Source organism: Natrix helvetica, assembly GCF_964273705.1.
Source record: "Natrix helvetica genome assembly, chromosome: 16".
Taxonomy (NCBI): domain Eukaryota; kingdom Metazoa; phylum Chordata; class Lepidosauria; order Squamata; family Natricidae; genus Natrix; species Natrix helvetica.
In genome coordinates this window covers 2,655,034-2,667,607 of record NC_138563.1, presented here as the reverse complement: position 1 = coordinate 2,667,607, position 12,574 = coordinate 2,655,034, and the positions used below count along the sequence as shown (strand labels likewise).

Sequence of the window (12,574 nt, the reverse complement as noted above, 5' to 3'; positions counted from 1 at the left end):
GGTTTTATCTGATGTTTTAAATAATAATAATAATACACACATCAAGAAATTGCAGCTTCCTGCAATAACACCAGCGGGACTGCAAAAAACTGCGCTACTCGGAATATCATATGTTTTAAGAAGGTCCTTGGTTGATACCTAGGACTCTGGCAGCAACTCCTATCAACCATTAGCACCAGTAAATGGTATTTGTGATGCATTTTTGAATGTTCAGTTGACTTAATGTTTAATGAATAAAGATAATAATAATAATAATAATAATAATAATAATAATAATAATAATAATAATAATAATAATAATGCCATTAAGGCCAAAATCGAAAAATCCTCTGATGATGCCAAATGCAGACTCTGCAAAGAAGTTGATGAAACTGTTGACCACACACTCAGCTGCTGTAAAAAAAATCGCGCAGACTGATTATAAATTGCGGCACAATTCAGTAGCACAAATGATCCACTGGAATCTGTGCAAAAATTATAATATTAAAACAACAACAAACTGGTGGGAACATAAGCCTGAAAAAGTCACCGAAAATCAGATGGTCAAGATCCTATGGGATTTTCGTATACAAACGGACAAAATACTAGCGCATAACACACCAGACATCACACTGGTTGAGAAAAATAAGGTTACAATCATAGACATCGCAATACCAGGTGATAGCAGGGTTGACGAGAAGGAACATGAAAAAATCGCGAAATGCCAGGACTTAAAAATTGAAATCCAACGATTATGGCACAAACCAGCAGTGGTAATTCCAGTGGTAATCGGCACACTTCCAAAAGCACTGGAATTACATTTAAAACAGTTAAAACTTGACAAAATCACCATCAGTCAAATGCAAAAAGCTGCACTGCTTGGATCTGCACGTATATTACGAAAATACGTTACGACGTTCTAGGCCCCTGGGTGGGGCCCGACTAGTAATCAATGCCAAATCCGGTGAAACAACAGGCCGCTGTGATACAATCGAATAATAATAATAATAATAATAATAATAATAATAATAATAATAATAATAATAATAATAATAATAATAATATCCTTTTGATTTGTTTCAATCACAGTAAAATGAGGACAAGGGAAGACCAGTGAGAATTGGGGGGGGGGGGGAAACCCCCATGTTTTTATTCCAGCACAGAAAACGGAAAATATCAGAAACACGCTCTTATTTGTGGTGTAAGATTCGCAGTTCGAAAGATGCCTATAACAGTCCAAGGAGGGCCCTCATCCACGCGTTCCGTTTTATGACGCTGATAAACTTTCTTTGAAAAGTTAACTTCTTTTTCCCCCAGGCCTGGCTTAAATCAGCCTTGCTGGCTAAAGAGGTGATCCGGGACTCAATGGCGACAGATCCGTTCTTCTTTCTCATCTTCCAGCTCGTAAGCTGCCCGGTAGCACTCTTGGCCTTGTGCGTTTCTGTAACGCAACGCTTGGTTTTTGTGTGTGTTGCTCATACTGCCCAGTGAGGTGTAACTGCCGAAACATGAAACCAAAATGAAGATAAACGAACAAAACAAAATCCCACGTTTTCAATCCAGAGCTAATCAACCTCATGTTATGTACAGTGCAAGTGGTCCTCGATTTAGGACGTTGAGCCCCAAATTTCCATCGCTAAGCTAGACAGTCGCCGAGCGAGTTTTGCCTCATTTTACGACCTTCCTGGCCACCGTTGCTAAGGGACTCAGCGCAGGTGTTAAGGGGCGCGGTTGTTAAGCGAATCCTGCTTCCCTGGGGACTTGGCCTGTCGGAAGGTAACCGGGGACGCTGCAACCGTCACAAATATGAGTCGATGGCCAAGCATGCGAGTTTTAATCCCGTCGACATGGAGATGCTGAGAGGAGTGTGGTTGGCCTCTCTTGCCTCACAATCAGGAGGCTTGTGAGTTCGATCCCAGGGAGAGGCAGATATTTCTCTCTCTCTCTGGGCACAGTGAAAAAAACTCTGCTCTGGCGACTGGAAAGGCATCGGGCTATGAAACACCCAGCTCCATTCAGTTGTCTAAGGCTCCATCCCTTACGGGGTCCTAAGTCACTTTTCTCTCTCTCATCTTCTCTCTACCCTCAAACCTTAAACCCGTCTGGCCTTTTAAAAGCCTCCTAGAATATTTCCTCGTGCAAATACACCTGTAAACATATTCCCCCCACCCCCCAAATTAGATAAAAATTAAAGACATCATCGCACTTACCCCTTGTCGTAGAGAATGCAATAAGGGATATAAAGACTGCGAAGGAAACGCCATATATCGTGATAAGTCCAGTCCTAAGCAACAAACAAGAGAATTAAGGGATATTTCACACACAGAGAGACCCCTCTTGCTCTTACAGCCTTCCCGGCATCTTCCGCATCTAAATTCAAGCACTGGGCAACTGCCTCGTATTTATGACGGTTGCAGCATCTCTTGTTGTCCCATGACTCCCCGTTTGCGACCTTCCCAGCTGGCTTCTAACAAGCGAAGTCCATGGTGGGGGACGGAAGGACGATGGACGACTGGATTCATTTAATGACCAAGCGATTCGCTTAAGCGACCCTGGCAAACAGGTTCGCAAAAATCAGCCGTTGACTCACGCCTTGCTTGCTTTAGCGGACAGACGTTCCTGTCCAAATTCTGGTCGTAAGTCGAGGGCTGCGTGCAATCTTTAGTTTGGTTTTTGAACGGGTCCGCGAAAAATTAAAAGAGCCTATTAGAATGAACGAATAGAATGATACGCGGTCGCTCAGTGGCTGAGACGCTGAGCTTGTCGATCAGAAAAGGTCGGCCGTTCGGCGGTTCGAATCCCCAGCGCCGCGTCACGGAGTGAGCTCCCGTGACTTGTCCCAGCTTCTGCCAACCTAGCAGTTCGAAAGCAGGTTAAAAATGCAAGTGGAAAAATAGCCACTTTTGGTGGGAAGGGAACAGTGTTATAGTGTGCATTTTGGATTCAGGTTCTGTTAAGATACAGCCTGTTGTGCCTTAAAACGGCTTCTACTGTACAGCGCAGCGGAGTTGCCATGGTAATGGCTTTGCAGTACTTCCCAAGGGGAAGATTGGGATAAAAACATACTGGTAAATAAAATATAAACTTCAGTGTGAAGGCGTTGAGTCATGCCGGCCACATGACCATGGAGACATCTTCGGACAGCACTGGCTCTTCGGCTTTGAAACGGAGAGGAGCAGCGCCCCCTAGAGTCCCCTTTACCTTTTTAGAATTCAAAATTAAACTGGCAAGTATGAATTAAAATGTTGACAAAGACTATTAAAAGAGCCGTTAAAGCAGGACTCACCAGCAGAGGGCTGACACGCATGTACTGCGGCCATTCGGGGTCCGTCATAGAGAAGGGCTTCAGGGCGCGGGAATAGGGGTCCGTCCGGCGGGTGCCCATCAGCACGGCCTCCAGATCTGGCTGCTGCCCCTTCAGGATCCCCAAAGCTTCTTTGATATTCCCATGGACCACACAAATGTGAAGGTTGTACCTGCCGGGAAAAATCGCGGGAAGATTCTAAGGAGAAATCGTCAAATCCGTCTTTCGAATCCGCTCCCCGCGCTAGGCTTGTGGGATTAATGGACCCTGTTTTTTTTTTTTATTGCCTCCGATTCTTGGACACTGCGTGGACGAGTCCCAGCTGTTGATTTGGGGACTTTGCCATTGCTTCTTTTATAGGGCTGCGAGAAAGTGGCTGGCACAAATCCCATTTGGCATGGATTTTCGAAGCGGATTGCTTGTGGGATGAAAATCAAGGCAGCAGAAGACTTCCCCTGGTGTGGCATCACCAAAGGAAGAACGTGCGCCTACCTCCGGGACGTATCTTGAATAAATTCTTCCATCTCGGGGAAAGGAAGAACGGTACGGATGTACAGAGCCTGCAGCTGCTTCAACTTTTCTGGATATCGCCTGCGGAGAAGCAGAAAATGGTTTTTAGAAAAGGACAAATGAGCAACGGCCGGCCCCGAGAGCTAGCTTGACTGTCGAGGGGTATCTCATCCCAGACAACTCACTCGGACGGTCGCTATATGAACTGCCATCAGTTGAGGACTCTAGCTTTGAGCATTGGGATGAGAGTTGGGCCAAGCTGTAGGTTCTCCTATCTCTAAAGGTGGATAACAATACCCATCATCCCCAGGTGTCGGGGGAAGCGTTAATCCACCAGGTTTACAAACCAAATCCTGGAGAAAAAAGGCAGCCCAAATATAAGTGGTCCCGGGCTTACGACGGCAATTGAGCCCCAGAATTTCTGTGGTTGAGTGAGACACTCGTGAAGCGAGGTTTCGCCTCATCTTACGACCTTTCTAGCCATTGGTTGTTAAGTGAATCACCTCAGTTCTTAAGTTAGTCACCAAGTTGTTAAGTGAATCCGGCTTCCCCCTGGATTTCGTTCGTCAAAAAGGTCGCAAAAGGGGATCACACACACACAGACACACACACACGGGATGCTGTGGCCGTGGTAAATATGAACCAGCTGCCAAGCATCTAAATTTCGTTTGCCTGGGGCTACCGCAACGGTCGTAAGTGTGGAAAAAAGGGTCATCAGTCTCATTTCTCAGCGCCGTTATCTTTGGTCACTAAACGAATGGCCGTAAGTCGAGGACTACCTTTAACCCCACTTTAACCTCCTGGATTAAGCCCTCCAGCAAAAGACTGAACTCGGGAGCTCTGTAGGCCAAATTGGCCTTGAAGTCAACAATGAGGACTAGAAACATGCATCCCCCTTTTTAAAGCGTTTAGCAAAATTTGAATTTTTTTTTTTTTTAAATTGAAGCGCGACTATACGGGAGGCTGGTTTTGTATCCCCGTGTGCCTTTGCCAAAGCGGGGTCGAAAGTGAGGTACCTCTGCACGGCGGCGTAAGAGAGGTGTAGCAAGGCGGTGCAATCCTTCCCGCCGTTAAACCCGACGCAGATTTTGGACAGACCGTAGGTCTCCAAGCCTTCTTCGATGGTCCTGAGTGACGCTGCCACCTTTTGGCCAAGAGGAGAACCTGCAGGTAGGAAGAAGGAGCAAAATCATGACTGACAAGGCCCGAAATCCAAGCGGCCCGTGGGTAGCTGAGCTATACAAACATTCCTTTAATTAAAAGTGCCGGCAGCCCCGGCAATAAGTTTCTCTCTCACCGCAAGTCCGTCCGGCAGGGAGATTAATAGTTGCCCGCCACACCTATTCATTTCTGCCCCCTGCCTTTTATCCCCAGAGCTCGAGTAAGCCTTATCTAGCAGCGGTGGCTCTTCCGTCCCAAGGACCGGCCCATAGATTTCCACTGCTCTCCTCTCCTCTGCTTTATGAATCAGGCAATGAACCCAGCTGTCCCTCCTCTTCCTCATCAGCCACCTTCAGACTTGGGGGCTGTTGACTCTCCATCTGAGGGCTGACGAACGGCCCAGGCTCCGCCTCTGTCTCTCTCTCTCTCTGCCAGCTCCATTCCCTCTTCCCCCTTGGATGCTGATCCTGATTCCAAGGCCGTCGCCTACTCCTCGGATTCGGCTGCCTGAGGGTGGATAGGGCTACTTATCATAGTCAATATAATCCATACGGGGGACAAGGCTACCTACCGGACTCAGCCAATCTGTAGACATCCGTAGAGGCCTGAGAGAAGGGATCCGCTATCAAAGGTACCACCACCCCGTGGGGCAAGTTCTCCATCAGGAAAGCGTGCACCTCGTCCACGTCAGCCTTCGAGTCCGAGTCCAGGATCAGCTTCACTCGGTGGTAGTTGCTGACCCAATCCGGGTACGAGCCCAGGTTGGTGCGAGGCCAGAATTTGCTGTTGGCTTCGTTAAGCACCGACGCGATCCGAGTTTCTTCCGCGTTGACGTAGATCTCCCGCATGTAAAACTGGGTCTTCTCGTTCCGGAAGAGATGCGTGAGACCGTCCAGGGCCCGTTTCATTAACGAGGGGATCCCTGGGAAAATGTAGACATTCCGGACGCTGATGAGCGGGTACGGGAAGGTACGTCCCGTCTTCTCGTCCACCCCGTAATTGAGAAGAGACGATTCGGGGACGCAAGCCAGCTTCATCTTAGGGCTTTCGGGCTTGGACTGCTGGCCGAAAAATTTCTTGACCAGCTCCACCATCTCCGGATGAGGTTGGATTTTCTCCCCGAAGGCTTTTGCCACCGCTTCAAAGGTGACATCGTCGTGCGTGGGTCCAATGCCGCCTGACGTCAAAACGTACGTGAACCTGTCAGCAAAAGACTTCACCTCGGTGGCTATCGCCTCCACCTGGTCAGGCACCACAGAGATCTTGGCCACCTTCACCCCCAGCGAGCGGAGTTTCCGGCACATGTAAAAAGAATTGGTATCTTGCGTGTATCCCTGAAAAAAAAGACCAAAAAAAGGAGAGATATTATTAGAAGGCTAACCATCATCATGGGACACGGTGGCTCAGTGGCTAGGACGCTGAGCTTGCCGATCAGAACAGTCGGCAGTTCGAATCCCTAGCGCCGTGTAACGGAGTGAGCTCCCGTGACTTGTCCGAGTTTCTGCCAACCTAGCCGTTCGAAAGCACGTAAGAAATGCAAGTAGAAAAATAGGAGCCACCTTTGGTGGGAAGGGAACAGCGTCATAGTGCGCATTTTGGATTCAGGTTCAGTTAAGCTACGGCCTGTTGTGCCTTAAAACAGCTTCTACTGTACAGCGCAGCGGAGTTGCCATGGTAATGGCTTTGCAGTACTTCCCAAGGGGAAGATTGGGATAAACACATACTGGTAAATAAAATATAAACGTCAGTGTGAAAAGACAGGGTGCAAATCGAACAAATGAATTGATCAGTCAGCGTAGATCACCAGATTGAATTTATTGGGGAGGGGGGGAATAGATTAATTCGCCGATCGAAGCTGCCTCGATTTCCCCCAAAGCGTACACGGTTACGCACCTTTAAGATCTCGTCTCCGATGACGATGATGCCAGCGGTCACGGCTGCGGCTTGGGGGGTGCCCCCTCTGTCTTTTGGACTCTCCCCATCCACCTGGGTCGCCATCCTTTGCAGCCACCGCTTGGGACTCCCGGCGTGAACGACGTTCCTGCGGAGCCAAAGATTCCAGCGCAGGATCGACCGGCCCTTGGAAGCTGCCAGCTCTAAATGTAGCTTTGGCGGAGTTTGTGAAGCTGTGTTACCTGCAAAGCCCCCCTTGAAATTAATATTACAAGCCCCCTGAGGAGTCCTTGGTGCTCTCTGACTTGGGTGGTTTCCTTGAGGACATTTCATGACCCAGCTAGGTAACATTGTCAGTGTTAGAAAGGAGTGGGGTTTTCTTTGTATGAGACTGATGATGTTACCTAGTTGGGTTGTGAAACATCTCCAAGAAAACAAGCTCAGAGAGTACTATGGACCTCGTGTATCTCCCTCCTTCTCCTCCTCCGTTTCACAGACCCCCACCTCCAGTCTAGCACTGATGTCGTTACGTAGTTTGGTCATAAAACGTCTGCAAGGAAACACCCAAGCTCAGAGAGCACCAAGGACCCCACATTCCTCCTCCTCCATCTCCTTCCTCCTCCTCCTCCTCCTTTCACCACTCCCCCTCCCCCTCCCCCTTGCAGACTTCACCTCCAGTTTAGCCCTGATGTCATTACTAGTACAAGTACTAAGGTCTCTAACGTGTCGCAGAGTCGGGCCCCCCTCTGACCTGGAAAATTAAAATTAAAATGGAATTAAACAACAACAATGTATTATTACAGTTTTAGACCAGCGACCAGAACAAATAATGGACACTGGATTTTATTATAGATTTTAGTTGTTATGTATTATTTTATACTAGACGTTTTAACTGTATATGTACACTGTGCTTTGATTTGTTCTGATGGCTGGTCTAATACTGTAATAATAAATTATTGTTGTTGTTGATGATTGAATTCAATCACTTTTTTGATTGATTGATTGATTGAATTAATCCCTTCCAATCCTCCTCCTAAACTGGATCGCACCCTAAATCTGAATGATTCATCCTTATACGAGTTTCCTGCTTTAAGCAATCCCCAAAGAGAGAAGCCTTCGCTTCCAAGGCTCTTTGACACTCTGCCCATGCTCAGGAGCCCCCTTTCCCAAACCTACAGGGTGGGAGATACCATCTCAAGCAAAAACCCGGGGAATTCTCACGCACCCCCGACTTACCCCAAGCCTTGCTCAAGCAACTGCCCGGGAGCCCCGCCCATCGCTTGCCCATTGGCTGTTTCTTCTTGCCAGTCCCGCCTGCCTCGTTTGCTATTGGTGTAGCGGGAAAGGGGCGGGGAACGGAAGAAGCGCGGATTGGCCAACAGGCGCGGGCGCTGTTGCAAGAGAGCGACGCTGTAGGCCTCCCGGGAAACTACAGTTCCCATCATGCCTCCCGGCGCTTCCTTGTATACAGATGAATTGTTTATATATACACACACACACACACACAATCTTAAATTGTTTATTATATAATAATAAAATTATATAAATATTTTTTTTTCTGGATTACGTGCAATGTTGGAAACTCTCATTTCTGCTTAAAGTTGGCTTGGCAGAGAGAAATTCCTTGGGTGTCCAATCACACTTGGCTAGTAGTAAGAAAAGAAAGGGAAGAGAAGTGAATGGATGAAGAAGGGAAGGGAAAGATGGAAGGGAAGGAAGTAATGGATGAAAAAGGGAAAGTAACGAAGGGATGTAAATCGATGAAAAGGGAAGGGAAAGATGGGAGGGAGGGAAATGGATGAAGGGAAGGGAAAAATGAAAAGAAGTAAATGGGTGAAGGGAAGGGAAAGATAGAAGGGAGGGAAGTAAATGAATGAAGAAGGGACGGGAAAAATGGTAGGAAGTAAATGGCTGAAGGGAAAGGAAGGAAAGGAAATGGATGAAGAAGGGAAGGGAAAGAAAGAGGGAAATGGATGAAGGGAAGGGAAAGGAAGAAAAGAAAAAAGCTCTTCTTCCTTCCCTGGGCATCTTTCTTTTTATGCTCCGCTATTTTTAAAAATTCTAAATCTGCTAAGGCTGATCTTTTCCCCTGGATTGCATATGAGGCTTTTACACAAACGCCCGATTTATTACACACAGCCCTACATTATTTAAACTCCACTGAAGTCTCAGAATTGGAAATGTAAGGCTACGTTCCCCCTACGGATCGCTTTCGAAAGCAAAAATAAACGGACCCCAATTCCGTATAAACAATCTTTATTTGGACCTGCTCAGGAAAGCTCTTCGGATCAGTCGATCAAAGAAAATCAAACAATTAACTAAGCTCAGGTTACTTGTGTGAGTTCAGTTCTTTGCACCCTTTTAAAACCATCCCTATCCCCAGGTAACACAATAAACACACAACGCAATTATAAACTGCAGTTAAAATGGTATTTAAGGAAAACGTGTTCCCGCATAACCCAAGTAACAGAGAGCACTTTCCGTCAATAAAGATTTTTTTTTTAAAAAAAATAAAGGTCCTGAAAGAAAGTTTAAAAACAGAAATAAGCCCAAGGAAAACAAGGAGAATATGTATAGAATATTTCTTGGTGCAATAGATTATATATTGACTCGCAGAGAGGTTACAACAGGGATGTAACTACACAAAGTTACTGCATTTGTCCATTGAACCCAAAGTTTAAATATTGCCTATTTTTATTGATTTTATTTTTTTTAGAGATCCCCCTTGGTCAAAGTTTAAAGTCCTGGACGGCTTTCTTTGGAAGACAACATAGTTGAATTTTAATCCTTCAAACCTCAAATGGTTCTTTGACCCCGGTGTAGCTACATCGACCGTTTTATTCTTTTCCTCCTAATTTTCAGTTAATCTGTGACACGATTCCTCCCCCCCCCCCAACATATCCCAATGTCCAAGTTACGTTAGATTATTTAAACAGCGTAGAAAATTGGGGGGGAGGGGGTACACGGAGGCAGAAATGATCCTTGGCATGGTAACTCTTTATTAACCCAGCCCAAACAACAATCGTATCAAAAGTAATCCTGTTAAAAGCTCTAAAGCAGAAGGTGAAATATGAAGATTAAAAAGGAAAGGCACGTTTGAAGAACAACGGAGCAGAACAAAGTTTCGCAAGATCAGAGATTTAAAAAATAAAACAACCCACATGATTTAGGCCTCTCGGGCGGGCCAAGCTTTCAGCCGGTATTAAAAAATGTTTTTTTTTTAAAAATCAAGTTGTCATAGTTTTTGAAGATGGCTTCAATCAGATGAAACATCGGAGGCAAAATCAGTTTTTCTTGGATATTTTCTGGGACCGGCATCTTAAAATATTTCTTGGACTTTAGAAAGAGCCAACTGTTCTCCGAAAAAGGTGCTTCGATCAAAAACAGAGAAGAAGGAGTAGGAGGTGCTGTCATTTTTCATCTTTTTTCGGCAGCGGTCTTCGGAAAAGCAGGATGTGTGGCTCTGAAGAGGGAAAGAAACGGCACATGAATAAGATTCCGCGAATTCGCATTTTTCCTCCAGCGGGAATCAAATCAGATCAGTTTTTAAATGGGGCAAGATTCAGAAAATAACCAGATCTTGAACGAACTCGACAAAAACGAACTCGACTCCAAAAGTCGAGTTTGGAATAATTTAATTCGTTTTTATTTATTTGCATCCCGTCTGTTTTTTTTTTACCAGTAAATCAAAATGGCAAACATATCCATTTATCTATTCTTGTTCCCCCCCCCCCCCAACAACCATCCTGTGAGGTGGGCTGAACTGAGGGTGACCGCTCCGAAGTCACCCAGACAAATTTTGAGCCTAAGGCAGGACTAGAACTCCCAGTCTCCTGGGGATTGGCCCAGTCACCCAGCCTGCTTTCATACCTAAAGTGGGACTAGAATTCTCTGTCTCCTGGGGATTGGCCCAAAGTCACCTGTCTTTCATGCCTAAAACGGTACTAGAACTCACCGTCTCCTGGCGACTGGCCGAAAGTCACCTAGCTGGCTTTTGTGTCAAAGATGAGACTAGAACTCACCGTCTCCTGGTGATTAAACTAGTCACCCACCCGTCTTTCATGCCTAAGGTGGGACTAGAACTCAACATGCCTTAGTGATTGGCACCCAATTGGTTTCCATATCTTAAGGCGAATCTAGAACTCTTTATTTTTATTTTATTTTATTTTTACCCAGGCAACACACTGTTCAATTCAATTGCTTGTGTTAAGGTAAGATAAAAACTTCTTTTAAAAAAGAAGAAGATCCGAGGAACAGAGAGGTTTCACCCGACCTGGTTCGTGGATCATGTAATGGACCCAACCCTGGCTTTGCTGGACGCCCAGGTTCCGCCATTCCGATTCGGACATGAGATGGGTCTTGGGGACCAGTTTGGCAATGTCTTTGGGCAGCATGACGTGCCTGCAAAAAAACAGGCGGGAGGGGGAGGAGGAAGAGAAGGAGCAAGAGGTCAATAATCATCGGATCAAACTACAAAATCCCATGGGGGGGGTCAAAGAGGAGGAAAGAGTGATGGGACTTGTAGTCCCACCAAACGTATCCAGCCCCCTCTTAACTTGCTGGGGAGCCTCTGGGGCGTCTCAAAGCCTTTCCCAACCTCAGCCGGATCTGCTGCCAAAGGGCTCTCATGCCCGCTTCCCATCAGCCCCAGCCAAAGGCTGGGAACCATGGGGGATGGACTCCAAATAATTGCCAAACGGAGAATGGCTGGCTTTTTTTTTTTTTTTTTTGGGAAGGAGAAAAGGGTTTTCCAGAAGACTTTTCAAAGAGTTGAAGCAAGGAGGGTGGTGTGTGTGTGTGTGTGTGTGTGATCCATCGATAAGCCGATATAAAGTCGAGATTACAAAAACAAAAAGGTCAGGATTAAAACGAGATAAAATATCTAATCCTGCTAATTCATTGAAATTGATTGAGGGAGGCGTCGAAAATTCGGTTTTTTTCCCCTAAAAAAAAAAAAGAAGACTGAAAATACAATGCATACTTTTTTTAAAATGCAGTTTATTCATCTTTTTTGTTTTGCTTTTTATTGTAAAAAAAGTTTTTCGGGGGGGGAGCCTGTATTTTAATTTCTTTTTAAAAAAAAAGTTTCATTGGATTTTAAAAAAAGTATACATCATTTCTCGAATAACAAAAGCTTAAACAAAAAAAGGGAAAAATATAAATACTTAAAAAAATGCTGCTGCAACCTCCAGCCCCGCCCCTTTTGCCCAGACACGCCCCCTGACGTGTCGTCGCCGCGGAAACCTCCCGTCCCGCCTCCTCGCGCCTGCCCATCACGCCAGGCTCCGCCCCCTCCTCACCGGTACTCGAACTCCTCGTCGTCGTATTTATCCGAATAGTAGATCTGCTTGTGCGTCATGATCGGGAAGGCGACGGCGGGGCGGCCGGCGGCGTCTGGCTCGCTCCCTCCAGTCGCTGCTCGACGGTTCCCGGCGGCCTCCGAAGCCCCGCGCTCGCCGGCGCCAGTTGGAGGAAGACGGGTAGGGGGAGGCGCCGGCCGCCGTTGCGCATGCGCCCCTTTCTCGGCCTCGCGCGGGTTTTCCCCTCCTCGCCTAGTTTTATCAAACCGCCGCTTTTCAAAAGCCTCCGCCTTCGACGCTGATTAGGTGGGAAGGTCTGAGGGGAGGACGCTTGTTGAGACGTGGCGGAACTTGATTGGCTGCGCTCGGAATTACCTCAGACCCCTCCCCCCGCGTTATGTCTGTCAAACTACAATTCCCATCAGTC

The 12,574-nt window shown here is 46.6% G+C and overlaps 2 protein-coding genes across 2 annotated transcripts; both read right to left on the bottom strand.

The window, feature by feature from the left end:
• Positions 1–1,051: 1,051 nt before the first annotated feature.
• FLAD1 (flavin adenine dinucleotide synthetase 1) lies at positions 1,052–8,174 on the bottom strand. The gene is made up of 8 exons (XM_081968653.1): positions 8,084–8,174; positions 6,848–7,089; positions 5,526–6,288; positions 4,810–4,957; positions 3,776–3,874; positions 3,266–3,455; positions 2,190–2,263; positions 1,052–1,477 (listed from the first exon to the last, which is right to left on the bottom strand). The coding sequence occupies exons 1-8, from the start codon at positions 8,133–8,135 to the stop codon at positions 1,342–1,344; spliced, it is 1,704 nt and encodes a 567-aa protein (XP_081824779.1). The 5' UTR covers positions 8,136–8,174; the 3' UTR covers positions 1,052–1,341.
• A 1,824-nt stretch (positions 8,175–9,998) lies between these two features.
• Positions 9,999–12,539, bottom strand: CKS1B (CDC28 protein kinase regulatory subunit 1B). The gene is made up of 3 exons (XM_081967951.1): positions 12,148–12,539; positions 11,121–11,248; positions 9,999–10,310 (listed from the first exon to the last, which is right to left on the bottom strand). Exons 1-3 carry the CDS (start codon positions 12,204–12,206, stop codon positions 10,258–10,260), a joined length of 240 nt encoding a protein of 79 aa, XP_081824077.1. The 5' UTR covers positions 12,207–12,539; the 3' UTR covers positions 9,999–10,257.
• Positions 12,540–12,574: the final 35 nt, after the last annotated feature.